The 27,532-nt window shown below is 43.1% G+C and overlaps 2 protein-coding genes across 4 annotated transcripts; one reads left to right on the plus strand and one right to left on the minus strand.

Annotated features, from left to right (window-relative positions):
* The first annotated feature begins 66 nt into the window (after positions 1-66).
* LOC126545004 (transcription elongation factor, mitochondrial-like) lies at positions 67-13,670 on the plus strand. The gene is made up of 6 exons (XM_050192603.3): positions 67-107; positions 5,148-5,245; positions 9,316-9,636; positions 10,158-10,304; positions 11,323-11,481; positions 13,301-13,670. The coding sequence occupies exons 2-6, from the start codon at positions 5,156-5,158 to the stop codon at positions 13,523-13,525; spliced, it is 942 nt and encodes a 313-aa protein (XP_050048560.1). The 5' UTR covers positions 67-107; positions 5,148-5,155; the 3' UTR covers positions 13,526-13,670.
* A 4,454-nt stretch (positions 13,671-18,124) lies between these two features.
* On the minus strand, positions 18,125-25,383 carry LOC126545007 (U11/U12 small nuclear ribonucleoprotein 25 kDa protein-like). Of its 3 annotated transcripts, XM_072285031.1 has the most exons (5): positions 25,292-25,383; positions 23,802-24,017; positions 22,409-22,607; positions 18,807-18,885; positions 18,196-18,360 (listed from the first exon to the last, which is right to left on the minus strand). In XM_072285031.1, the coding sequence occupies exons 2-5, from the start codon at positions 23,942-23,944 to the stop codon at positions 18,353-18,355; spliced, it is 429 nt and encodes a 142-aa protein (XP_072141132.1). In that variant the 5' UTR covers positions 23,945-24,017; positions 25,292-25,383; the 3' UTR covers positions 18,196-18,352. The 3 variants fall into 3 exon arrangements, with proteins under 3 accessions (XP_050048565.1, XP_054934045.1, XP_072141132.1); XM_050192608.3 differs by lacking the exon at positions 18,807-18,885 and having other exon boundaries at positions 18,125-18,360; XM_055078070.2 differs by lacking the exons at positions 18,807-18,885; positions 25,292-25,383 and adding an exon at positions 24,577-24,711 and having other exon boundaries at positions 18,125-18,360.
* Positions 25,384-27,532: the final 2,149 nt, after the last annotated feature.

A 27,532-nucleotide genomic window follows, 5' to 3' on the forward strand; every position in this document is an offset into this window, starting at 1 on the left:
TCTACTACTATACTTTGATATTTTCTCTAGCACTTTTGCTAAGAGCCCCCCTCCCCCCTTTAGTTCCCCCTTTTTCTTTCGTAGCTTTTGTTAACAAAATTGCTATAGTGGTACCAGGGCCCGCACACTCTCAAGTTCAACAAATGGCCACAGAGGGCGAAAAAATCGACCGCGCGGCGCTGCTAAAGAAACAGGCATAGTACACCAATTAAAAAGGTTCCCCGTTGAGCACATTATCTCCCGCTAGAGGCGCCGTAGTAAGCGCAATTTTAACCTACAAACTTTCTTCAACAGTAAATAAAGCGTTCTTATTGCATGATAAAGACTACAAAATTATAATTCCTAATTTTACATTGTACTTTTTATTACCAACTTTGTTGTTTTTTGTCATTTTAAACGCAAAATAGCGTTCAGCATCATCGACCTCCCACGTGACCTCTGGCCTGGATTTAGAATTTTTACCGGTATTTTCGTGTGCGCGGCAGGTACGGATTCCTTGGTTCGTACATTGGTTGGTTATTTTGTGCTAACACCAGTTTACTGCGCTTCGATGTCTCGCGTTATTTAATTTGAGGTGTAAGCCTGAAAGCTAGGTTTCAGTCGTGAGCCATGTGGAACACGTCTGCATCGAAATGGGAGCCGGGTCCTGCTGCAACTGGGGACAGCAATACCGGTGAGTCGTTTAACATCACTGCTTCAATCGCTATGTCATTTATTCGTCTCGTTAACTTAACGAACTAGATGCTGCATTGTATAAGGGCAGTCAGGACCCTCCGTTACTGTTTCCGAAATAAACTTTCAGTTGCGAGGCCATCATTATATACACATTCACGGAAGAGAAACGATATCGGAACGCGCGTCACATTTTTCATCTCGTTGTAGCCGTAGCCATAAGTGACTGAGTTGCCTTATCAATATATTTTTTTTTTCGAGTCCACCGGCAACTTCTTTCGTTCACAGAACCGAATAACCTTTTGATAAACTGAAGCTAAAGTACTGAATTTAATGTATTAAACAGTTGCACACATGATAATTCACCCATATTTCGTACCTGTTGGTTCCAAATGTTCTTGCTGTTCAGTTTGACTTACTTCAGGACATCTATTTTTGCAGTAGTGAAGCGGTGCATCACGTTCATGCACAAAAAGAATGCATCATTTCTAATAGCTTCATGTCTTTCATCTATTTGCTTGTGAAATCAGCAGTGTGATCTCTTCTAGTGTATAAACGAGCGCACAAATGTACTTATTTGTGATCTTAATAATACTTAAGCTGTTGACATGCATTGTAGTTACGCAGACATCAATTTTACGGAGAGTAACCATATTTATTTACCATGCTGCTTAAGCACCCTAGAACAAACAGTGTACATTTGCATGTGTTTTGTAGTCACAAACCATTGCAATGTATATGTCGCACCTTTACGCATTTTATATTGCAAAATTGTGCTTATTCAATTTCTGATGCAGTCAAAATTTCTGTTCCAGACATGCAGTAATGAGGATGGCACCAGTATAAAGCAACACACTCCATGCACTAAACAGAAGCTGCTGCCTGCTACAACAAGGTCATTGTGTGGACTTTGGCTGCTACTACAAGGTAAACAACACCTGGTTCAGAAATAAATATGCTTGATATATGCTGTATTGGCTTGCTAGTCTTGAGATACATGTCAGTTGTTTGTAGCAGATAATATGAACATTTGTTCATGTTTACAGTTCAGCATAATTAGTTCGAACATAAAAGAAAACACTACATGAGTTTGGATAATCTCTGCTGTATCTCATGTGCCATTGTTCTGCCCCAACAGAGTCTGTGCCAAGTACATCTTGGTCATCACGGGAGCCCCCATCTACACCAACAGGAAGGGGCTGGAGCTGAATTCACAAGACCACAAACAAAGAAGCCATTCCAGAATTATTTGGATGAGATATCAAGTCTACGGACGACTGTTTCAAGAGTGAAAAGAGCCTACGCCATCATTCCACCAGCATGGATATTGGCAGAGTCATCCAGGTACCTCAACAACAAAAATTATTTGTCTTCAGATGTACCTGCAACCTCTGAACAAGCACAGATGACGCTGGCTAAGAGTGTTCTGTCAGCTTGCCCTTCCTTAGTGAGCTTCCTGGCCTTGCCAGTTCTTGCCAAGTATAATTTTGTTTCAATGAATGCAAGCTTTTTCATTCCACACTTTTGTTAGAGATCATTCCTATTCCTCATACAAACAATAAAGGTCAACCGATTCTTTGCTCATACTTAATGCCAGTCACTGTATAGTAGCATAACATATGTGTAGCAGTTCTTTCTAGTGTATGTTGCCATGTGCAATTCCTCTCCTGAAATAGCTGATGCAGCATTGGCGTGTGTCTTGCATTAACCTTTACACTGTGTGCTATGTAGCTTTTAACTTTTGTTAATGTTTTTGGCTTTCAATGCTTGCAAGGTAGATTGGCTTCTTTCTTGAATGCAAGCTTTCTCATTCCCATATTGAATTCCTAGTCTCATTCAGGATTGCTATTCTTGCTCGACAGCCTGTGTTTTTGTGCAAGCTACATTGAAGTGATTGATTGCAGAATCTGGTTTCGGCGCTGTCCAACTTGGTACTTGTCACCGTGTTACGTTTCTCATATGTGGGAGCCTGGTCAGTTGCATTGGGAAACAGTCTCTCGAGGCAAGCACCTGCTCCTACAGTCCGCACAGTGACATAGACTGCGAATTTACACGCACACCGTGGTTGGTGCTCCCCGTTCCGTCCTTTCCTGCTGCTGCCGTGTGCAAATTTTGCTTGTGGTCTTCCTCGGCCATGATTTGGTGTCAACGGAGACTCTCATACATAATTACATGGTTCTAAGTGCATGAAGTTGATATCCACATGTGTGGAAAGGCCTGCAAAAGTGACTGCAAAATAGTGATGTTCACAAAACCGACCATGCCCATATATAGAGAATGTGGGGGACCAAGTGTGAGTTACACATTAGTGGCATGCAAAAGAACAAAACGAAACATGCAGGTTGGAAAGGCGGTAACGCTAAAATGCCGGGCACTCCATGTCACTGTTGGCTGTGGCAGCAGATGCTTGCGTCACCCGATTGCTTCGCAATGCAAGCTGCTCATATTCAACGCCGACTGTCAGTGCAAACATGTGGGACACACTGTCCAATCTGCTTGCGCTGCTGGTTGTTGCTCGTTACCAGACTGCAGTGTGCGACGAAGGCAAGCACTATGCCTACAGTCGGACGGTTGAATGTGCCACAAGCAACCCATGTGCGTGTATGCTCACTGTTGTCATGTAGATCGTAGCCAATGCATAGTGCCAATGTATAGATTGAGCATTATGTTAGAGTATGCTGAAGTGATTTGATTGCATAATCTTGTTTCAATGTTGTCCCACTTGGTCATGGTTGCCGTGTTACATTTCTGGGATGTGGCAGCCTGTTCAGTTGCATTGGCCAACGGCCTCTCGAGGTAAGCACCTGCTCCTGCAGTCCGCACAGTGACACAAACTCCCTGTTTACATGTACTGCTATTGGTGCTCCCTGTTTGTCCTTTTCTGCTGCAGCCATGGCTAAAGTGTGCTTGTGGCCTTCTTTGGCCGTGATTTGGCGTGAACAGAGACTATCATACATGATTACATGGTTTGAAGTGTATGAAGTTGATATCCACATGGGTGTAAAGGCCTGTAAAAGTGGCTGCGAAATGGCGATTCCCACAAAACAGACCACATCCATATTGAGAGCAGGTGGGGCACCAAGTGTGAGCAACACATTAGTGGCCACCGAAAGAACAAAAAGAAACGTGCATGTAGGAAAGGAGGTAACACTAGGATGCCGGGCAGTTCATGTCGCTGTGTTGGCTATGGCAGCAGGTGCCTGCATCACCCGATTGATTCGCAGTACAAGTTACGGTGACTGTCAGTGTAAACAGGTGGGGCACTGACCAATCTGCTTGTGCTGCTGGTTGTCACTCGTTACTAGACCACCATGTGCGACGTAGGCAAGCACTGTGCCTGAAGTCGTATAGCTGAATAAGCTGTATGCAATTTGTAGTGCGTGAATGCCCACTGTTGTCATATGGATCTTAGCCAATGTACGGTGTATTGTCTGAACCTTATGCGGTGATTGAATGCAGAGTCTAATTTGATAATGGTCGCCGTGTTATGTTTCTTCGATGTGGCGACCTGGTTAGCTGCATGGGCAACAGTCTCCCGAGGTAACCATCTGCTCCTGCAGTGCACACAGCGACAAAGACTCCCAATTTACATGCACCGTAATTGGTGCTCTCTCCATTCGACATTTCTTGCTGCAGCCGCCGGCAAATTATGCTTGTGGGCCTTCATCGGCCGTGATGTGGCGTGAGCGGAGACAGCACACGTTATTACGTGGTCCGAAGTTGATAGCCACATAGGTGGGAAGGCCTGCAAAAGTGGCTGCAAAATGGTGATGCCCACATTGATAGAATGTGGGGCACCAACTATGAGTTACACATTAGCGGCCCCCGAAAGAACAAAAAGAAACGTGCAGGTTGGAAAGGCGGGAACGCTAAAATGCCGTTTAGTCCATGTCGCTGTGTTGGTCGCGGTAGCAGATGCCTTGCGTCACCTGATTGCTTCGCAATGTAAGTTACGGCGACTGTTAATGCAAACAGGTGGTGCACTGCCCAATTTGCTTGCGCTACTGATTGTCGCTCGTTACCAGATCGCCATGTGCGGCGACGAAAGTGAGCAGTTTACGAGCTCGCGTTAATGGTTTCAGCGCATCTCGACATGCAAATTTTATTTCTGATCTTGTATGAGAAGGTGCACTGCTTTTCTTCTGCCAATAAAGTCGCACGTCCTGTTCACTCACTTGTGGCTTGTTTGTATGGGCGTCAGTAGAGGCTCTTTAGTCTCCTGGCCATTAAAACGCGGCAGCTGAGGCATGCCGCAAAGCCAGCGAGGCGAGCACGGCGCGTACCCAGCGTACGGCACCGGTATAAAGCGGCCATATTGAATATTGTACTTAAAAAAAAAAAAAACATTTCCGCTTCCTGTTTAAGTAGCGCCATCTGTCGGGCCCCCCACTAAGTTCCATGCGCTGCCGCTTCTTATTTTCGAACCACTGTGGAAGGTACAGTTTCCCTTCTCTAATGTTGTTCTTTATTCTATGGTGGTACCATGAGGTTACGATGCCCGGTGCAGTATTTTAATCGTGTGAACTTGTTCAGAGCCCTCGGACCTTTTCAGGATGCGTGTACCTTTGAAGTTGTAAGTGAATGTGCCCTCCGATGTTCGTGTCTGCTTAATTATCAAACGTTTTGCCCGTCTGTGCAACCACTTTCGTTTGTCGATCGGGCTCACGATCGCGACCTTGGGCCTCCCTACCGGTGAAGGCTAGTTCAGCGTTGGAAGTCACTTAATGTTCTTAACGGCCAGCACCGAACTGGTGTCGGTAATAAATTATTGCACGTGCAGTTACCGACTTGCTCTCTGATCACTACTCCATTCTTACCAGCAGCACCGCTGTCTGTTTCAACTGCAGCTGTATCCGCCAGTAATCATCGCTTGCCAGCGGGTTCAGAATTGTGTTAAGTGGGAGGCTCAAAGCGTTTGCGGAGGCTGTAACTGTGGAGGGGGAGACCACATGTTGCTGAAGCCTCTGTCGTTGCTGTATTAAATAAAAAAGAAAATGCACGCAGCTTCGCTTTAAATATCCTCATGCGTTTTGAATGCTAGATCGCGTAACAAGCGGCTGGCTGGAGTACTGCTGTAAGAGGCGCGCCATACGGAACAATATTTTTTCCTCCTAACGTATTATGCACATTTTGACTGACGTGTAGAAAAGATTAGTAGCATTGACGTGACTGTGATTGGCACGAACTTCTCTTACGGCACACAAGGTTGACTAGCAGACCTGTGACAATAATGACTGGGAGTATCGCTATACTAGCTGTTGGGTGACTAAATATTAGGCGGGCCCATTTGACCGTCATCTAGCATGTCAAAGACATGAGAGGATCGAGTGCTTGGTTTGCTCCTTGCTGATTGATGAAACTGCTATTTGAATGTTCATATTTGGATATGATTCGAAGTGCTGCTTAATTCAAACGAGTCTCAAATGTTTTATGGCCAACCGGTTTGTAGCACTTTTGGTTAATCTAAACTTACAGCTCCCATACTGGCAAACACCACAAAAACATGGAAGCGGCTTAGAAGCATCGATGTGCTCTGGATTATAAATACATATTCAAATACACAGTACATGTAGAAAACTGAGTCTAAATGTCGCATCGTGACAATTTATGCAAACTGGCTTTGTGTTCGCGTGTACACCTGTGTGCAAAAGTATACGGACCACAGGCTCGCCAGAAAAACTGAATTCTTTCTTAACTCGGGTACACAAACCAAAATTGACAAGTGCAGTGGAAACCTTGCAATCTCATGTTTATACTGCAGTCCTCAATTTATAGATACATATATAGGTAGCGAAGAAAATTGTGTTTATCGTGCAATCCCTGGTACGTATACTTCTGCTCATGGGTGTACTACATAAACATGGCTTGAATGTTTGAGGCCATATGGGGTTTTGTGTGTGTACGTTTTTCTGCTTACTTTGTTATGTACTGTTTGTGTTTCTTTTCGAGGTGTGCTATTTCTTTTCCTTGTTGCCTTGCATTTAATGTGATTTCCTGGGAAAAAGTCAGTTGATAGAATCACTTTAATCTGTTCCAATTTCCTTAGTCTGCATGGTCCATAAGCATTTTATCTATAAAGCGCTGCACAGCTGCAGATATGTGCGCATTTGTGAATCGTGTACATCTGTGCATTGTGTGTATGCCACTTTGTATACTAAGTCACAACCTTTCTTGTGGACTACATATAGTCCACCTTTCTGATGACTCAAACTTCTGATCATCACCAGAAACAGCAGGAATCCTGTTTTAATTAAGGTCATTGCAAAACAATGACACCTCCCAGAAAGCCCAGTTGCCCTTTTCCTGTATCACCTGAGCCTTAAAATTTCTTTGTATCGTCACATCATCTTTGCCTCTGCGGTTCTCAGCTGCATTTTCTTTCCCTTGGCGCTCATTTTGTCACTCAGATAGACCATTGTCATACTTACCAACAAACACAATTTCATCTAAAATGCCCACTTTTCAGTGCTTGATTACAGTTGTCATAACGCCACAAGTAATTTAAAATATTTCTTTATTTGTGTCGACATTGATTTCAAGAGAATACAGAACAATTCCCGACTGTTCTTCTTTTTTTCGAGCCTGATATTTTTGGGGGTACAGGCATGATTATGCTGATCTACCTCGAGCACCATCACTCTGTTCACAGAGCCAATGTACAGTCTTAAGCAGAAGTTTCGAGACCACAGAATGAGTAAAAAATATAAATTCCGTTTACCGTAGATATGCAATGTGGAATTCCATCACTACATTACATTGGTCTAACACACGCATGTAGACTGTGCCACTTGATTTCAGCTGGCATACCCAGGCTGTGAATATAAAATATTTCGCACTCCCATTGGTCTTCAAACTTTTGGTTACAACTGTGCAGTCGGGAGCAAAAGTTTGGAGACCAATAGTGCTATGAGATTTTTTTCTTTTCTTCAAAGCCTGGGTGTGCCGGCTGAAATCAAGTGGCACAACAATCTGTGCACGCCCGTTTGACCAGTGCGATGCACTGAGAGACTTCCACATTGCACGGCTCTGTTCGAAGAAATGTGACGCTTTTTTTGCTGGTGTCGTTGTCTCTATAGTCGGGTGCAACTTTAGAAAAAAGGGCAGGCCACGCAGCGGAAATTTCAGCTAACAATACGCTAAGATTTTGGGAATAAATTTCGTCACTATTTCTTCCTGTCTGGCACACGTCATTCTAGCTGCAGCTGTAAAGCCGAGTGCCTGTTTTTACAGCGTCGCTACAGTACGATGCCTATGGAGTTTCGATAAACATTCAGCATTCAATGAAGAGTACGCAACAAAACTATCATGAATATTGTTCACCAAATTTTAGTATATACAGCCTTTGGCTGCAGTATTTTTCAAATGTTATAAGGACATTGAAGAGATAAACAAGTTCAGCTACGTTAGTGAATTACCCGTCTGGTACAGTACCAAAAGAGACACTCTTATTGTGATAGCATGCTTGGTAAGCCAGAAAAGCCTCAATTTTACCAGTCTTGAAGTTATCACACCGGCTTGCTGTGATATCAGGATTTTGAAGAGCCTGGTTAATTTTTTGACAGTACATACGAGCTACATTGTATTCTAAAAAAGAAAGATGCTGAACTTAGCATGTTTCCGCAACTTTTACCATGCCACAACGTCCTACAATATGAGAAGGTACATTGGAATGTGTGATGTCGTAGTTGTAAACGGGCGCTGTGGTTTTTGCACGCAATAAAAAAGAATAAAACTGTAACCTTTATTGCTTTTCTAATAATTGACCTATTGCCATAGTAGTAACGAAAAAAAAGTATTGAAAGAATGTTTTATCAGTCTGAACAGAGCTGTTGTTTTACTTTTGTATCTGCTATAAAGGGGCCTGAAACACTTTTGAATGCAAGAAAACATTCTTGATCTGTCGTAGAGGCTCCTGTGAACCATGTGAGCTTAATATTACTGCACTGCATGCAGCAAGGAATTTACAATCTCGCGTCAAGAACGACAAAAAATCGCTTCCTCTCTATTCCACAATGTCGGAATGCAGCGTCATCGCAAGCAGCTGAGCTCAGCAACGCTACTGGCCGATGTCGTGATCAAGAGAACATGCTCAGTAATATATTAACTGCTAATTTTGAGTTAAATAAACGTATATATGTCTGAGATCTCAAAAAGACAAAAATAATTTCGTCTTTGCACTGCCAGTCTGCACACGACAAATGTGTACAGCTGCGTCTGCTGCGTGTGGCCTCTGAGGTAGTGGTGGCATGCTGCATGGTGTAGCCTACCGCAGCCACCATGGGGTCCTGCGATGAGTCCTTTCGTTGCCGAGACACTAAACTTTTGGCCGGGGCTTGCCCTCTTGGCTTATCCTTCTGTAGCTTCCAGCACGCCAGCGGGGATGAAATGAGAAAGCTGTGTATTGGTGCTTGAAAGATTAATAAATACATTAACACTTGAAAAATTTTTGTAGCAATAGATTTGGAAATGACGTCCTTTAATATTGAGGCCATCTTATGATTAATTAGAAAAGTGTTTCAGGGCCCCTTTTTGGTTGGCAGCACTGCACTAGTTATCCACAGAAATTTCTTGCAGTTCAAATGGAAACGCCCAAGGGTGTCGAATTAATGCGAAGCCTGCCGTATTCCTCCATTCTGCGTACAGGGCAGTGTCCGGTCGATATCCTTTGGCCAGCAGTACACCCGTGAGCAGCAGGACCAGATCCTGAGGGTCCTGAACAACTCGTCGGAAAAGGAGCTGCGCAAGCTGTCCATCAGCCCGCTGAACATCATGCGCATCCTGCACCACCGCGAGGAGAACAGCGGCTTTGCCAGCATGGAGCACGTGGGCGCCATCGACGGCATGCAGACGCGCGGCCTGGCCAGGATCTGTGAGACCATCCTGTACGGAAAGAAGCCACAGGAGAAAAGGCTGCCCGACAGGGGGAATAGCATCATCCCTCAACTAACACTGGAGAGGATTGAGGTGAGCGGCTATTCGTCATGGTTGTAACATTGTATGCTTCTAAGGCTTGTAAGCTAGATTCTATTCCTGCCAGTAGGAAATAAATGAATCATTCCATATATATTGTTACCTGGTTTGGGGAAAAATGACTGCTTCAGAAATGTGGATCAGTACTAACCGAAGAAAACTGAACTCTGGTCATACAAAGCCAATAGACAATGAAGCAAGGGTCTCAACTCCAGTAACCCACAAAAATGTATGGGAAAATGACGCTGCAGTATCTAAATTTTAGGTAAGAGCATTGCACATGTAATACGAGACTTGTGGGTTCGATGCCCTTTGTTGCCTTTTTTATTGTCCACTTTCATTTCTCTTTATCGTTTATACTCATCAGTTAAAGCAAGTAATTTCCCATATGCTTTCCTTGACTTGATTTGTCTATTGCCCTCGTATAGACTAACATAAACTGGGCCCCTTGTTACCCCTCCTCTTTCACCTCTGGTCATGCAGTTCACCATTATTCTTTTCCTTCATTCTTTCAGAGCGTCAACGACATAGTGGCCATAGATGTGAGTCCTCCATTCATGACGTGGGCCCACGTGACGTGGGACCACTTTGTGCTCGCCCTCGAACGAGTGCAGTTCCTCGAAGACAAGGTGCAGCCTCACCTGTATAACTACTACAATGCAGTGAGTATAGTCACACGTTGTTATACCAGGTGATTTTAAAAATGCAAACCTACTCATTGAGGATCTCCTGAGCGATTGGCATAATTCTGTCATGTTAGCTGGGTTACTCGACGAGGCGGACAATGCTTGCATGACAAATGCAGCTAAACTACAATTTAACAAAGTTGGCGGGACCTGTGAATTATATTGTTAAATCGAAAACACTTAAAACATTCGAGCAAATAAACATCATTTATTAACCCTGCAATGCATAAACAGAGTTCCATATCTGTAGCACGGCCGCTGGCCTGGCTATAACATCAAAGAAAATTAGAACAGCTTGTTCACCTTTAGCTCCGACCATGTGGAGTACATTTTTCTACAAAAGAAGCAATGAAATGTTGAATTAGGACTCGATTAGTACCGCAGTTATTAGTCATTGGTTTGCTATGCTATTTATGAGAACTTCCTCCAGCATATGAAGAATGCCATATAGGCTATGTGTTAATTTTATTATACGTAAAACAAAATTTTGAGCTATCTAGCATAGAGTGTGGCAAACAACTCAATGGCATTCATCTCCTGAACTGAAAAATGGCATATAGGCATATTATCACAATGATTTCTTGATAATAATAGTAAAAAGAAAACAAAAGAAAGAAAACTTCATTAAAATTTGAGGCTCACTTCATCGTTTGAAGGTTTTCACTGCGTCATGCTCATGAAAGTGTGTTGTGATATCAAAAGCAGTTCTTTAAATCAAGAAGTTTGTAAAATAGGGTTGGACTGTATTAGTGTGATGCGAGCTAATTAACAGTTACACTAATTAACTTTGTAATAATTCACGCTTGATACTCATGTCCCCATTGCGAAATTTGCAGGAATTTAATTTGCATGAATGTTGCTAAGCAAGCTTTGCCTGTTTGATGTAGAGCACAATTTGCTGCACTCCGTTTCATATATAATCAGGTTTGACTGGGTGTTGATTGCCTGCTCGTCTGTGTGCTCCTGCATGTTTTAAGTTGTGTGCCCGCTTCAGGTGCAGCAGGTGCTGAGGCAGCTGCCGCCCGCGAGCCTCTACGTGGTCGAGCAGAAGGCGCAGCGGCACAAGGGCGAACTCGCCCAGAGCCAAAGCCAACTGACCGTGCAGGCCATGCTGGTGGCGCTGCTGAGCCATGGCAAGCAGCTGCAGCCACAGGTCAGTTTCATGTCGAAAGACAAATTGCGCACCAAGGTGTGGCGACACAAGGGGAGAGGCAAGATGCAAATACGCCACCTCTCTTCTGTTGCGTCTCCTCACAGTGCTTAAAGGGGCCTTGAAACACTTCCATAACCAATCATGTAATGGCCTCACTATTAAAATACATCATCTCACTAATCTTGTATTGCAAAATTGTTCTAATCCGTCAAGTGTAAATAGAGTTATTGTGCTGATATGTGGCCTTCCCTCACTTTCCAACTCCGCTAGCCCACTGAAAGCTACACAGGCGTGAAGTCAAGGGGGCAATGCTCCGCCCAAAAGTTGAGTGTTGGGGCGCTGCAGCACCCTGTGGCGGCTGCGGTAGACTACGCTGCGGGGCATCCTGCTCCTATCTTGGAGGCCTTGCACAATTGTTCTGCATAGACTGGCAGTACAAAGATGAAACAATTTTTCTGTATTCTTGAGGTTGCCGACATATTTGTTTACCTAAAAAAATTAGCAGTTATTACTGAGAATGTTCTCGCAATCACGAAATCAGCCAACAGCTATTTCTGGGTCCAGCTGTTTGCGATAATGCTGCATGACATTGCAGAAGAAATAGCAAGCAATTGGTTTGTGATTTTCAAAAATGGATCGTTATTTCCTTGGTGCATGCAATGGAGTAATATCTGGCTCACATGTTCACAGGAGCCTTTTGTACAGACAGTCTTGCGTTTTCTTACTATGTTCACAGGAGCCTTTTGTACAGACAGTCTTGCGTTTTCTTACTATGTTCAAGAAGTGTTCCAGGGCCCCTTAATGGCTGTACTGACACTATCTCTCTTCTGTTTAGTCTTCCTACAATGTTTAACCCTTTCCATACCCCAGGAAATAAGAAAAATGGTACCAAGTTTCCCAGAGGTGTGGTGTACAGGCAAGCATTCGCGCAGTCAAAAATAGAGGGAAACACTACACACAGGCCATTAGTGTCAGAAACTGCAACTATGGAAGCAAATTGAAGATGATGTATGCACGATCTGTTCACACTGCAAGGCACTTTTCCTCATGATGACTATGTACTCATCAGTGGTACAGAAAAGGTTAAAGGGAGTACTATTACTGACATGCCACTATTTTGCATTAAATGCACCATTACCGCACATACCCACTTTAGAAGCACTGACCCACACAATTTTGATGAAGCCCTTGGTTATGAGTGATGTATATGGCATCGGGTGGCGTTACCGTAGCAATAATGCTTTTGCCTTTCCGAGATCTCAAAACGTCAGCCCCAGCATGATGTTCATGTATATAATGCATTTAGTATTGTCACCTTTATGAACGGGAACATGTAAGCACGTCAAAAAAGCCGCATGTCATGCGACACTGCTGCAATGTGCGAAAACAAAAAGAGAGTATGTTGCAGTTCCTTCTACGGCCCAACTGCTGCATGTTTCCTTCTTTCGTTGCTATACTGCTTGCGAGCTCAGAATACAAGAATCTGATAAGGCGATCATGCTACCTGCCACACTGTTTACTTTGATTGCTAAGCCTCAATAGATGATGTGCATTCATATCAAATTCATATGAAAAAGTTCTTGTTCACGGGAGTGCCAAAGGAAAGATTTAAAGAAAAAATGTTCACGATAGGGATGCAGGCAGAAGGAGTAACAGTGCCCTTCGCTTCTTCTGCTTTGCCATCTCGCCACACAACATGTGACCGGTGACCGGTTTGCCGAGCGCTCATATGTTTTTTTTCATAGAGACTACGACAATGCAGGACAGAATAAAAAGCGAAAATATATTCTTATGCTTTCCATATTGGGTTTCATTGCAGGTGATTTCCATAAAGTCGTCCGCTATCACAAACCTCTTCGACCTGAATGTCGGCAACGAGAGAGTGTCTGGCCAGGGCACACTCAAGAAGCTGGTGGATGCTGGCATAATCAGCTTCCAAGGAAACTTGAGGAGCATCTACTTTAAAGAAACATCCGTCAACAGAGAACACTTTTGTGGAGTCCTTCTACTGGCCAGGGCGTTCTACATGCTCGCCAAGACTTGAAACTATGTTGATGTTACAGATGTGGGAGGACGTTGCCTATCCCCATGTACATAACTCTAGGAGCTGTACAGTGCGAGGATCACTGCGCTTACCGGGCACATGTAGGAATGTATATTGTTACAATAAATTGTGTTTTAAAGGAATACTGACACATTGTTTACAATAGGTCACTTTTTGTTTCAAATGAATGTTAAAGCGTTCTAAACCCTAGAAAAGGTACTGACAAACGTCAGTGTGCTAATGAACCAGTTTCTATTTCGGTGCCAAAGAAATGGATTAATCATGACGTCATGACATACTGCTGCGGCTGCCACATGCGAGCACAGTCAGGAGCAACGTTACTTTACGTAGCCTTAATGCTACGCAACATAACCAAATACAGTAAAACCTTGTTAATACAAGCACGTAGTCGGCGGGGACCATGGATCAGGTACACACTAAGCGATGTATTAATTAACCGACAATGTCAGATGAGCGGCTATAGACTTATCGGCCAAAAAAGTCTTAATTCTCAGTCAAATACACATGCAGACAATTTTCATTTGCAAGTAGGCAGCAAAAGAACCTGCGATTTTCATGTGCCACCATGACGGCCTTCCAGTGAGGATGGCATCCTCATATTCAGCAAGGCCACGAGCCAGTTTCTCCATCAGGCCCCACTTATTTTCGAACGCCTTCTTGACCAGCATTACTAGAATCAACTGTTTCACAGCTCCGCTGAAAACACGGGCCCTGCGGTGGTCGTGAGAACTAACGGCGCTGTGGTCGAGTCATGCTACTGGCGGCGCTTCCGGCTGCATGCCTTTTTCGCTGTGGCTGCATCCCATGTGGTTGTTTTGTTGCTGGGCTTTAGTTGCATCGTGCAGACGTTCGTTTGGTGCTCGCGCTGGTCTGCGGAGGTGTGAAGCCTGGCACGTGTCAAGCATGCAACATGGCGATGTGTTTTGCTCCGGGTTGTAAAAGCTGCTACAACTCGTCAGCTAAGCGCCACTTTTAGAGTGTAAGCATTCTTTGGTGAGTACCACAGGTCTGCCATGCCATGTCATGCCTTGTATCTGCAGAAAAATGCATAATTTGCAAATTTAAGACATTTAATCATTATAATACTATAAATGTAGATAGATAATTGGCAGCTTTATATGCAATAAGGAACAATTTAAACAAATAAAATTTATCAGAGAGAATACCCATAGGGATACACAAGGTTCCGCAGAAAATGCATGGGAGAGCTTATAGGTGGGCTAACTTGAAATTCGGGGGTGGACCATGAACCAACCTAAATTTGGCAGTGAGCCCACTTGAAATTTGGAGGTGGGCCAACATGAAATTTTGGGGCACGTAACTTGAAATTTGGGGTGGGGGTGAAGTTTGGGGGTGGGCTAGCATGCAATATGACTAACTTTCTAAAAAAAATGCATATCTTATATAGGATGCAAGGGAGCTCTCCATTTGCAGATGGCCCGATAAACAATAATTTTTAATCTTTTTCACGCTGTCCGGCACTTTTTTCTTGCTTCTTCCCTCTTACCTATCCTTATTTTATGCCCCTCCCGCACAATCGATTATGAACTGCCTTATCTGGCAGACACATCCAGTCAGAATTGATGTTGGAGTAGCTTCACAGTATAGCATAGCCATTGAAATCGAAGATTACACGTCACCATTAGGATTCGTACTGGGCTTGCAAAGCTGTCACTCGTAGGGAAAATCATGAACTACAATTATGAAGGCAGTACAGCTTTTCAGTGGTATAACTGACGTGGACTAGCGAACATGAGTGCAATAACAAGCTGTCGCACCGTTGCAGCAGCAGCCAACACGACCAACCAGTAGCCGGACTCAACTGCAGCGCTGTTCTTGCAACCACCATGTGGGCTACGTGCTTGTGCTGGCCAATACGCAGAGCTGTGAAACTCAGCTGGTTCTAGTAATGTTGCTCATGACGGACAATGCACAGACACTGTGTCGGATATGGAAGGGTCGTCGTCCATATTGTCATCAGTGACGACGATGTAGAAGCGCTGGAAGCTATGGCAGCAGGAAACATGTCATGGCTACCATGTTTTGACATTACTAGCGGTGGCAACTGAAGTTCAGGAAAGGTCTGTACGCTGCAATTTCACTATATATGGTCTCTGCGCACAATGTTTCGCCGATTCTGCGCTTGTTGTATACGTGCCAAAAAATAAAGTAACACTACGCACTAGCCATTTGGCATTCAACTACAGTTTAAGCGGTTAACCAATACAGTAGGTTCAATGTTGACAGGGCAGGCAATTTGTCGTGACTACTATAGTTAAACCGGAATTACTTATTGAGTGGGTACATATTAAGGTTTTTCTGTATAGTTCAGTGCCATGACATTACAATAACGTGGACGATGCCTGGTACGACAATTTCGAGCCCAACTATAATATCAACTTAAAATATCTAGTTTCCCAACTTTTGCACTTTCCAAGTGTCATCCCTTTATGTGCGAGATGCGTGCGGTAGAGTTTCTGCAACCTCAAAAATACGAGTACATACTTGTGAACATGCAGGTGAATGTTTGAGACCAAGTTTCCACGAATTCTCTGTCATATTTTTATGTGACTCTTCCTTGTCCTCAGCGATATTCCCACCTAAAAATGAATAAGCAATTAGTCGAAGCTTTCACATTAATGGTATTCTGTTGGCAGCTTCCAGTGTGCACACTTTTAGGAGCTGTAATAGATACAGCTACCTATTTTTTGGCGTTACGGCAGATACAGTGTAATGTTGCTGCAATAAACAAATTTCTGCAGTCATTGAATGCCTATACGTAGATGTGTATGTGTGCTTAGATTACTGTGATATTTAGGAGAGGGCAGGGTGCTCTCAGAAATTTTTGAGGGTTGGACATCTTGTGACCGGCCGACTTGGGGGAGGTTACACATGCACTTAAGTCATTTTATTTCTGATACAGCTATTTCACCATTTTGAATTGTAAATTCACCAATTTTGCATTTTGGATGCATTAACGAAACTAATGCAAGCCAGCGACGCATTCTACTACAGTCACCAAACTTTGCCCTGACAAAGAAATGCAGTGCTCGCCGTGATCGAAATGCGTGTGCAATACGCGCCGGTGATTTAAACTTGTGTCAGACAACAGGAGTGCTTCACTCCGCGTGGCAGTAGTAAATCAGGACGCAAGTTTTTGTTTACTTTTTTGTTAATTTCTATAGCTTTTATTTCTGCATGACTAATACGGCACTGTGGCTATCTCGCATTTTTTCTTTCTTGGGTTGTGAGGAGTTTGTGGTGTGCCACTCCGAACTTTGGAGTGGTTTGTTTTCGGGGTTGCACTGGAACACCCATGATTCATTTCCTGTTATTATGCCGTTTAAAAAGCCCTGTTCACTTTACAATGCACCAAGTTCACTTTACAATGCACCAACATCTCACGGAAAACGTCAACTCGTCACTGTTGTTCATCACTCAACACTTCTGGCACCAATTTCAAACAAACCTTCCACATGTTCAAATTTTCAGAAATAATTTTGTGAACCATTGTTTTGTACACGTTGAGGTCGGCAATTAATCTGACACTCAAATGATGGTCGAAGTCCAGGAGATTTCTTACTTTGGCCACATTTTCGTCCAAACCATTCATTAGGGGTGTACAGATCGCTCCAAGCCTTCAACGGTCTCTCATCCGTTCTTTAACTCGCTAAACCACCAGAAAACCTGGGCACTTGACAAGGCGTCGTCTTTGTAAGTCGCCTTAACCACGGCAAGCATCTTGGAAGCGGTTCTGTCCAGGTGAAAGCAAAATTTAATCACGTGCCACTGCTCCAGCGAATGCTCCATTTTGACATTTTGATTCTGCCATGACAACTTGAAAACAGCTTTTGCACCCGAGTAGAACTAGTTGCTGGGCAAGTTAGTTGAGATCTGATCTTTTGCACCACTTCAGATCCTGAATGCATCAGAGCTCAGACATGACTGCCACCCGGTGCATTACTTCGAACCCCCGCCACAAATCCCCACCTCCGGGGAGCATGCTAATGGCAATTGCAAGCGGCCTCATTACTTTATGGACAAATCCTGTATGTTGTCTAAGTAAATGTGGCAATGCCATGCCCTGCACTCGGATCTCTCCAAGGAGCTGTAAGATCTATACTCGCGGACAACTTTTTGTGGCTACGAAGGGAAAGCTGTGGGCGCGTGCCTGCTGCACATGATGTACCGCGCCAAGTAGTCCAGCAGTGTCTGACAGTGATTTTGCTTGCTCGGAACAGACGCTGAATCGATGCAGCTTCCATGTGCGGTGGTTTCGGGAAAAGCCGTAAAATAAGTAAACCTTTACACTCGGTGGTGTGTTCTGTCTTATTTAACTGTTGCTAATAAGGTGTTTATGTTTCTCTTCCCCAGCCTAAACTAACGTGGAGTAAAACACGGGATTCTTTTCAGAAGTGCTCTCACTTGCATGCGCTTTGCCTTCGTAGCTTTCCCTTCATAGCCACAGAAAGTTGTCCACGAGTATAGCACCCGTGGTCATAGCAACATCAACAGTACCCATTGTTCAACAAGGCTCATTCACTATTATCTTGGGGATTAAACACGCCAACATCAAAATGAGAAACAATAAATGTTTATGCTTGTGCACACATACATGCTTCCTAAAGTGACTACAGTTCGTTCGGCACCTATTTCTCCCGCAGTCTCTTGACAAATGACAGCTGCGAGTTGTTGCGAATTCCAAAGTCTCGCAGGAGCGCCTTGTCCTCCTTTAAGAGCTCGCCATCGAAGGAGAGCCAGTAAGTCTTCCAAACGTACCTCCAGCTTAGGATGCGCTTCACTCCCTTACGTGCCTGCAGAAAAGAATAATGCAAATGTGAAGTAGCCTTTTAACCCTTTACGCCGAAATTATAAGAGGCACAGCAGGAAAAATTACTGCAGGGGATTTTAACTTCATTTAGGCTAATTGAATGCCACCAGTATTTTGTGTGAAGACTGAATTTTTTATTAACTTTCAGGTATGTCTTGAATTCGTGACATCCAACACTTGGCCAAGAAATGCTACACACACATCACAAGAAAAAAAAAAATTGTTCGAGGCAGTCCCCAGCTTACCCTGGGGAAAACATTATATTACACTTAAGGTGACCACATATTTAATGTATGGGTGACACAACTTTTTCTGGTAATATATGATGGTTGAAAATACTAAAAACAGTTGACACTTTTGTTCAGACATAGGTGCACATTGCACTTTGTGCATATAAGATACTGCGTCTCTTGCACCCTGGTCGCTTACATTGTTGGCATGTGCTGTTGATGGCTGGCCAGTGTTCAGTGTTGTCAGCGCTAGCGCAGGCTACAGGAAGGTGGCGTAGCTGGGAGGGAAGAGTCACATCAGGCACATGCCCTCCCCCTCCCTCCATACCTCCTACCCCTGAAATTTATTCGTACTAGGGATGCCTGGCACAATATGAAGTGTGACAACACCTGCCTGCCCAGCTCTCCTACCCTGGTCAAGTGCATACCCAGAGAAGAAATTCCTCGCTACAGGCATCGACTTCCCACATCTCTTTCTCTTACGACAGCTGTCGTCGCTTATATCCTCTCACAGAAGGTGTGCGTGAAGCCCCTCCTTAACCTAAAAGTACTTAACATCCATTCCCTGCCGAAAAACAAGACACTTTCACGTTTCTTGGAGAACATGTTGCTACAACCAGGATGTAGGAACGAGATGTTTCTCGTTCTATATTTAGTTTCGTTCCACTGAAAAAGTTCTGTTCCGGTTCTGCTCCAGAACTAAAAAAAAAAAGTTATCTGTTACGGTTCATAACGGTTTTGGTCTGCATGCAAAAATTTTAGAAGCAAAGTAACAATAAAAGCATAGTATTTATTTTTCTCAGTAAGTGAATTCTGAGATCATGCTCAGCGCCTTGAAAGAATAATGAACTTTATTTTTATAAAGCTTGACATAGCAATCGCAAAATCGCAAAACAAGACCAAGCTCGTAACTTAAAAAAAAAATTCGGGAGTGTTGGCACATACAATTTTGCCTTGAACTTAAGTACAGTGTGGAAGCACCTAAGACTAGTGTCGTCATGGTGCCAGCAATGCGTTTGTTCATAGGTCAATCTAATGATGGCTTGCACCGATGTCATCCTAGGCCGAGGTAATGTACCAACTCTATGCCAATCCCATTTTTTTTTTTTTCACTTCTTCAGTGATCCACCTGTGTTATGATAAAACTGGTAAGAATTGCTACAACACAGCAGCCCTACACAGTGAAAAGCTGCATCTATCTGCTGGCACTTCGCACAGTGGTTCCGGCACAGATGGCAGCGGCATTTTGACTGCATCTTCATGACTATAAAGCAGGTTACTCGTGGCTATGGGTATGACACAGTGGTGTCATCCTAGTTTCTATTGGTCCAGTCGCGAGCACTACTCGCTGAAGCTAAAGTGCTCTTACAAGGTTAAAACACGTTGGCGGACTAGTTGGTTAGAATCCATGATAGAGTGTATAAGCATGACTGAGCGAGGACATAGAAAGAAACAGACACACTGTCTAATACGCTGTCTCTGTGTATCTGTTTCTTTCTATGTCCTCGTTCAGTCACGCTTATACACTCTATCATAGCTCTTACAAGCATTTATAAATTTTTTTTCAATGGTTGAGCAGAAGCGGGAACGCCATGATTCGGTGGCTTAACAGGCACACTTGCAGCACCACAAGCACTCAAGAGCAGCTTCCACTGCTCTCATATCAACAGCAAGGTGCAAATGAATTTGCATAACTTGTGATGTAACTGCTCTACCCCCCTTCCCCATTCGTCAAGGAAGAGCCAAGCAAAGGGAGCAGAAGATGGCGTGTGCTAGGCCTGTATAATGTAATGGCACATTTAACTTGATTCTATTCCTTCTATATCGTACACCCCTCATTACCTTCCAACCCTGGTGATAACACAGGCGGAGCACCGCTTTGTTGACTGACCACCTTGCCCACCATAAGGGCGCAAACATTGGAGGAAAGATGACAAGGTCTGTGCTTGTCATGTGTCAGTTGTAATCATAAGTTCTTGTTTATTTCACTTGCTTGTAGTACATGCGAGTGAACTTTATTAAAATATGAAACATAGGTAAACTAAAACTGTTGCGAAGATTTAAGAAAGCTTTATTTGTGCCACCATGAGCATGTTTTAGGCCAAGCCACATTTAAAACAAGCCAAATCACCCACATTTTGGCATTTGAATATTTTTATTGTGACACAGCACCTGTTAGAAAACTCACATAGGCAGCGGTGCTCAATTTCCCTCAAGGCAACAGTCTAATACGTGATAAGTAAAAGTTCGGTATAACAAGCACATATATAATCAATCATCAGATATAAAAAAGGAAATCTCAAATTTTGTTCAGCAATATCGGCATGTACAATATATGTGCCTATGATGAATATTGGTTATAATGATGGTATTTTCGTTTCAGATCATTATAGAAATGTTGAACTGTATGTAAGAAACTCTGTCGTGCACAAGATGCAATACACGTCACTGCTAGTAAAGCTAGAAGAATAAATCGATTCAAGGCATGCAACTTCTTTTGTTGGTCCCAATCATACAAAGAAATGGGTCATGAAGCTGGAGAAGCAAGTTGTTGCATTTAATTTAAATGTAAGAATTTCTGGATTTCAATGATTATTGCTATATTCCAATTAAACATAATTAATTTCCCCTATGCTCACTCTGTCTTCATTGCTAGGGAAGTTGCAAATGGGGCCAGATGGCTACATGTACATTGTTTCGTGCAAAACAGAGCGCTTATCTAAAAGCAAGGAGGTTATAGATAAACTTCTAGAGTTGGAATTATGTTCCGAATGTGAAGCCAGACTGCCGCCATCTTAGGAGGGATACATTAAACCATTAGTTTCTAATTAAGAAAATGAAGTGCTTTCGTCACACTCCCTACAAGTTTAATTAAGATAGCCAATTTTGCCTAATAGGCCCTGCTCTACATGAATCTTCGTGTCACTGGTTTTAGGATGAGGCCTGAACGTTTTGACAAATTTTACTGCATTATGATATCAGCACTCAGCCAACGGCAATACATACTTTTGCTGGGAACAAGTAGCTTTAATTTTCTGATTAGCCTATATTTACTTAATTTCAAGACCAACTGCAATAAAATTTCAGACCATGCAGAAAGCCTAGCTTCAGAGAGTGTAGATATAGAGTATTCTTTGTGAAAGATTTTACACTTGAAATATGTATGGATGCATAAAAAAAATGCTTTTAAAAACATCCTTTTGATACTGAAAATGAATACAAAATGCTGCCATTACTGCTAGCAGGAAGTATCAAGTATGACTTAGAACATCGAACATCAATGCAGCACCCCGGTATTTCCTCTGAAATTAGGTGTTGCCCATGGTTGCCCGTGGCATAGTGAAAACTTGGAGGCAACGTGCTGGGACTTGCGTCATATCTGCTAACCACCAGGTGCATACGTCGTCCGATTAGGTGCGATTTGGAGGCCACTATTAAGAAAACTAGACAATTACCAGCCCTGCAGCTTTGTCAAAAGATGGTTTTAATAGCGCGTTTACTTATTCCTACTTAGTTATTACTACTTATTCATTTACTACTTACTACTAATTATTTCCAACCAATTTAGCCAATGTGAAATTTCACTGCAATAGCTTTACCATAGAAAAAGCACTTGTGCTGTGAGAAGACTCCATTTGAAAAGGCTCTTTTTCAGAGGCGAATTAGAGGCAAATGCTGGTTTCACCTTTGTTGGTTAAGAAGCTGCAGAAGCATGCACTCCAGGAAATGTTATTTTAAATCTCCCTGTCCAAAACACGTCATGTCACATGACCGCCATTACGCCTGGTCTTGAGACATTACCATGCGCAGGGTGACATGTCGTCGTATGGCATTCTTCAGGTCCAGCACCGTGGCCTTTTGCTCGACGACTACAGTGTAGTAGTCGCCGTCGGCTTTGTGCACCACCAGGGACATGGCCTGGCCATGCTCCAGCGCCAGGTACGACTTGAGCTCATCAGTGGTCACCTCGGGGTGCAGGTTGTTGAGCAGCGGGTCATTGCTACGAGCAACGCAGAGTCGCAGCGGCAAATAGAGTCAGCACATTGCTGCGTGCCATTTCACATTTTGCTGGCATTTGTTTTCACGAAATTATCGCTGTAATTAAGAGGAAGCTTTAGCTTGAAAGCACCATTCTAAGTACACGGGAAAGGAGAAATAATTTTTCTCAACAACCCCTGCGCTGATTTCGGAGAGATTCGTTGCATTTAGGAGAAGCTACACTCTTAAACAAATGCACACCCTTGAAGTCGTATCTTGCCACACAACAATAATCGTCATCTGCCTTGCTTGCGTTTCCTTTCCTGAAAACGCTGCGCTCACTACTTTCCTGTCGAGAATGCTCTTTCATGCTGATAACGCGCATGCCGTGCGTGACTTGGAAGTACCGGGCTCGCAGCGTTAAAGAAAGGAAATGCGGACAAGATAGATGGCGTTTATTGTTGTGAGGCAAGATAAAACCCAAAGGGTGCAATTTTGTTCAACAGTGTAGAACCTAGTAATTGTAGAAAGCAGATTTCTTTAATAGGCCATGAGCTTTCTTGAAATTTTTTTTAAACATAGCAAAATTTCATAAAAGCCCAAGTACCAACTTTACAACTCTGTAACCCAGCAATAAAAAAAGCTGTACCACTATTTTATAAACTGCATCTAATAAATCTAAGGCAGACAGAATTGCTGTATTACGTGAAACTCCGGAATATACCACTAATTTGTGTATAGGAATTTTGCAAAGTACTGCAAGCATTGTGACAATTTCATATAAATTGTAAATTCATAAGAATCAGATTTGTCCATTTCAGATGTGATGCAGTTTACAGAACTGCTACATCTGCTTTTGGTGCAGGGTTACAATTTCTTAACTTTGTGCTTCTATTTCTTTCAACTTACTAATTTTCAGTAATTGTTCTGCATTCCAAAATGTGTTCCTTGGGTTATGTAAGAGCTATTGATACCCAGTTTAGTGAAATCTGAGGAACTCATATTTTGCTAATCTTAGCAGGAAACTAATGAAAGAGAACATGTGTAAAATTAGAACCAAACGAGAGTCAAAAATGTAGCTCATATTCAAATAAGCGCCGTTGCTCAAAGAATAGAGGTTTACAAAAACTATTGGTATAAGACCCGACTCCCCACTTATAGAATTTAGTGCCAAAACTACACAGTACTGCACAGTACTGAAAACTACAGTGCTTACCTAATCAGGGCATGGATCTTTTTGTCGGCAATGGCCATTGCTTCCTGAAATGACAGGACTTTCTCGGCTTCTTCATCGCTGGGAAGCGGGATGCTGCTGTCCTCCGTCTTGATAGCTGCCGCTGCTGCCTCTGCATCGCCCATGGTTTAGTTTGACGTAACTTTTGGCGTCTCTTTGAAGCCCAGCTTCGACCATTCCTCTTTGGCCATCAAGTTTCTGTTGAGAAGAGACGATGGAAATTTCTTAGACAAAAGCAGGCTTGTAACATGCATGCAGGAAGCTATCAGTGGTATGCAATAAGTCTGGTTTGTGAAGGATACCTCCAAATAATCTTTGATATTATTCGTTTGCAGAAGATTAATATTATTTCATCACATACATGATAATGAGACCAGCATTAATGACACTGTGTCTTGAGCCAATCTGTCAACATAATGCAAGATCATTGCACTTTGCAAATTCATTCCTTATAATGGCAATCAATGACTGGAATAAGTTTCCAGAGGAACTGGTAAATTTAATTACAACTGTGATATTTTTTTTTGCAACAAACAATGCACTGCTTTCTGAGGAACTGGTAAGTGCAAATATAACAGTGATATTTTTTTTATAACAAGCAATACACTGCTTTATGTTTGCCAGCTTTGATTTTGCATTCTTTCTGAATTCTGATGCTCTACTTCACTGTTATACAAGTTACCTAGATATGCAAATTCTTTGCTCAAATAAAAAGAAAAGAAAGAAAGAGGTCCTTTAAATGTGTAACACAACATACCTTTCCTTAGAAGCTTGTTTCTTTTTCTAGTTTCAGCACATTGGTTTGTTTCAATTCTTACATTTGCTTCATTTCTTTTCTGAACACCACCTGCCTCTTCCTATAACTTTTGTTTACATGCCAAATTGCCAGCTTCCATCAATGCTGATGTGCTCGTTATGCCATCTTTCTGTATTCTGCGATTCAGAGAAGTAGAAGCAGAATTTCTTAGCTGACGTTTTCATGTATGAGACCACCAAAGGAAAGCATTTTTGGAAATAACTGGGCCCTACTGCTGTGAACTAAGTGCGCAATTAAAGCACTCATCTATGAAAATTATTGCCAAAGAGGATTTTGTTGCATACCTAAGAGCCCAAAAAACAGCAAAGGGTATGGTGAATGCTAATTTGGTCTCATACTCGCTTCATATGGTCACTTTTGAGCATTTGAGGCCATTTTTTGCTGCATTTCAAGCACGCTTTGCCTCACTTGCATCAAAGCCTACGAAGTTCAATGCAGATCGAGTTCAATTTAGACCCCCACTGCTTTTGTGACAGGGTTATCAAACATGAGCCACGCCAACAATAAACAAAGCACAAAATAGTTGTACAAGTAAACCTAATTCAAGATTATAGGCCTCAGCCCAAAAGATAGGCATGAATATTGTGACTGGAGTATACACAGCTGCCATGAAAGCAACATTTTTATTTTGTTAACCAACTCTGCTCACTCGCACCTGTTCATTCGACACTCCAGGTAATCCTTGGCAAGGTGTCTGCAGGACTCCGCACTGCCGTTGTTGTCTTTAAGGCACAGCAGGTACTTCAAGACTCCTTGCTTGCATTCACCTTGAATGTAAACGCACAAGTAAAACAATCAAAAATAGTATTTGCATATGCATACAGATTTGATCAACGTACATCAAAGATGGTGAAACTGCATAAGGTGAGTACTTATTCGATTTACTTCAATATATCCGATAATTTGTTATATATCAGTGTTCGAGATAAACTGTATACTATCCAGTAAATTCGACAACTTTTCCTGTATGCTACTTAGGCGCTATGGGGGCCGGTACAGCCAGCGTTTGACATCCCAACTTTTGACTACCTTGCATGTCTAGTCTGGGCTTTTGAGCCTAGTATGGCCTGGTCATAGCCTCCTATATTTTTCAATGCCTGCCCAGACGCTCCGCAATACATGGGAGCCACTGGTACACTGCGGTGATACCACATATGCAGTCATTAAATCCCTGTTGTTGCTAGAGCATGGACAACCTTAGCTGGGCGTTGCTGCCGCTCTGTACCCGGTCACGGTGCATTCTTCCACCGTGGTCCGATCCTTTGCGTCTGTATGACGTGCAATCATGTGCCAGTTAAGATAGTTGACGTGACTCTAACCAAGTCCCCATAAACAGCAACCAACTACTGGGAAAGTGGCGCCCTTTCAGAGACTCCCGGTTTAGGCTGTCACTGGGCTGGCATATTAACGCACAGTAGCCTGGTAGAACTGCGTTGGGCGTTTGTCACAGACGCCGGGGACCGCCTACGCGTTCTCACCGACATCCCTAGCAATACGGCCGCTTCGAGGCTCCGACGCAAGCTCCGCTGCTGGCTTTCTCTGGCACACATTCGACCCTGACCACGCCAACAAATGAAAAACACTGCTGAACTCTCCTTATTCGCTGTAAAAAGCATCTTGTTAACTGAACGATAATCCGAGCTTGTCATTTTAAGACGCGATGCATGTGTTGCTCAGAAAGCATGCTGCGCACAGATGAAGTCGTGAAAGTCTTACCTTCGTGGTCGAGCGGGAAACTGCCCTTGTCTGGAGGCTTTGGGGTGAATACTTTCTGGCCAAATGTTACCGATGACATTTCGCAATCATTACGAGGTGTTGTTACGATGCACTAAGAGCTGAAACGCCAGCAATGCAATCAATGCTTGTCGAGCACTGCACCACCGCCACAACAACATGCAACCACCAAGTCATGTTGATGATACTCATGCCCTTCTAGTGACTGTCCTGCGCTTTCGGTTTCGGTTCTCGTTTTTGAGGATTTTGAATGCCCGCTGGGCCAACGCAGAGCAATTACGATTGATTACATTTATTTTAAAGTCTCACTTTTGTGTTTACTTTCGTAGAGGAGCGAAAAGACACTCTCTATTGCAAAAGTGCGCGTAAGTAAAAGACAGTAATCCGCCTGTAGGAGTTATCCTACACTCTAGCTTAATGAGGAGGTAATGAGAAACCACCTTTATGTTTTCAAAAGTACTCAATATCAACTCGATTATTGCGCGTTAATATCCGGTATGTCACCCCCTCATGAAGCCAACAGAAAATGCTTCCCGTGAGAACTAAAATATCGTGCGCCCCGTGTGCTTGATCAAATTGTATGCCGAGATCGGGTTGGTCATTCGCTACAGTCGCTACCGACTTGCAAAATTGTGCGCGTCCTCTTCCGTGCAGCGCCAGTACTACAACATTTGGTTGGAAAACGAGGCTCGAAGTTCGAATTAAGATCGAGCACTTGCATAGATTAAGTGATTTTGCTTTGTTTTTGTAAACACTAGACTTCCTACAATATAAAACCTGCATGTTCCCGACGAAAGTGTTACCTTTTGGTGAGCATTGATGACGTGATCTACAATAAATTTTGCTAATACGTTAAGATTTCATCCTAAAACCAGTAACGCAAAGGCGCACGTCGACCATGTATATGTGAGGCTAAATCAGCCGTCTTAAGCAACTCTGGTTGGCCGTCTTCCTCATGCGCAGCATATTTCTGCAAAGGGTTGGTTCATTGTCATCTTGCCCTCTGAGCGTTGACCGTCACAGAAAGTTCCGCGTGTTAAGTTTCATACATAAAGCACAATACATTCTAAGCTTTGTACTGCTCCAAAGTTCAATTATCGTAACGCGAAATTTTATCGGCATCAGCCCGGTATAGCTGTGTTTTCCAGAACTGGGTGATAAG

This window comes from Dermacentor andersoni, chromosome 10 (assembly GCF_023375885.2).
Source record: "Dermacentor andersoni chromosome 10, qqDerAnde1_hic_scaffold, whole genome shotgun sequence".
Lineage (NCBI taxonomy): Eukaryota > Metazoa > Arthropoda > Arachnida > Ixodida > Ixodidae > Dermacentor > Dermacentor andersoni.

Coding starts and splice junctions, on each gene's coding strand:
- LOC126545007 (XM_050192608.3), bottom strand. CDS start 23,944: ATGGGCGATGCAGAGGCAGCAGCGGCAGCTATCAAGACGGAGGACAGC. Junction 22,608..23,801: donor AAGATCCATGCCCTGATTAG/GTAAGCACTGTA, acceptor CGTTGCTCGTAG/CAATGACCCGCTGCTCAACA. Junction 18,361..22,408: donor GACATGTCACCCTGCGCATG/GTAATGTCTCAA, acceptor TCTTTTCTGCAG/GCACGTAAGGGAGTGAAGCG.
- LOC126545004 (XM_050192603.3), top strand. CDS start 5,156: ATGAGGTTACGATGCCCGGTGCAGTATTTTAATCGTGTGAACTTGTTC. Junction 5,246..9,315: donor ATGCGTGTACCTTTGAAGTT/GTAAGTGAATGT, acceptor TTCTGCGTACAG/GGCAGTGTCCGGTCGATATC. Junction 9,637..10,157: donor TAACACTGGAGAGGATTGAG/GTGAGCGGCTAT, acceptor TCATTCTTTCAG/AGCGTCAACGACATAGTGGC.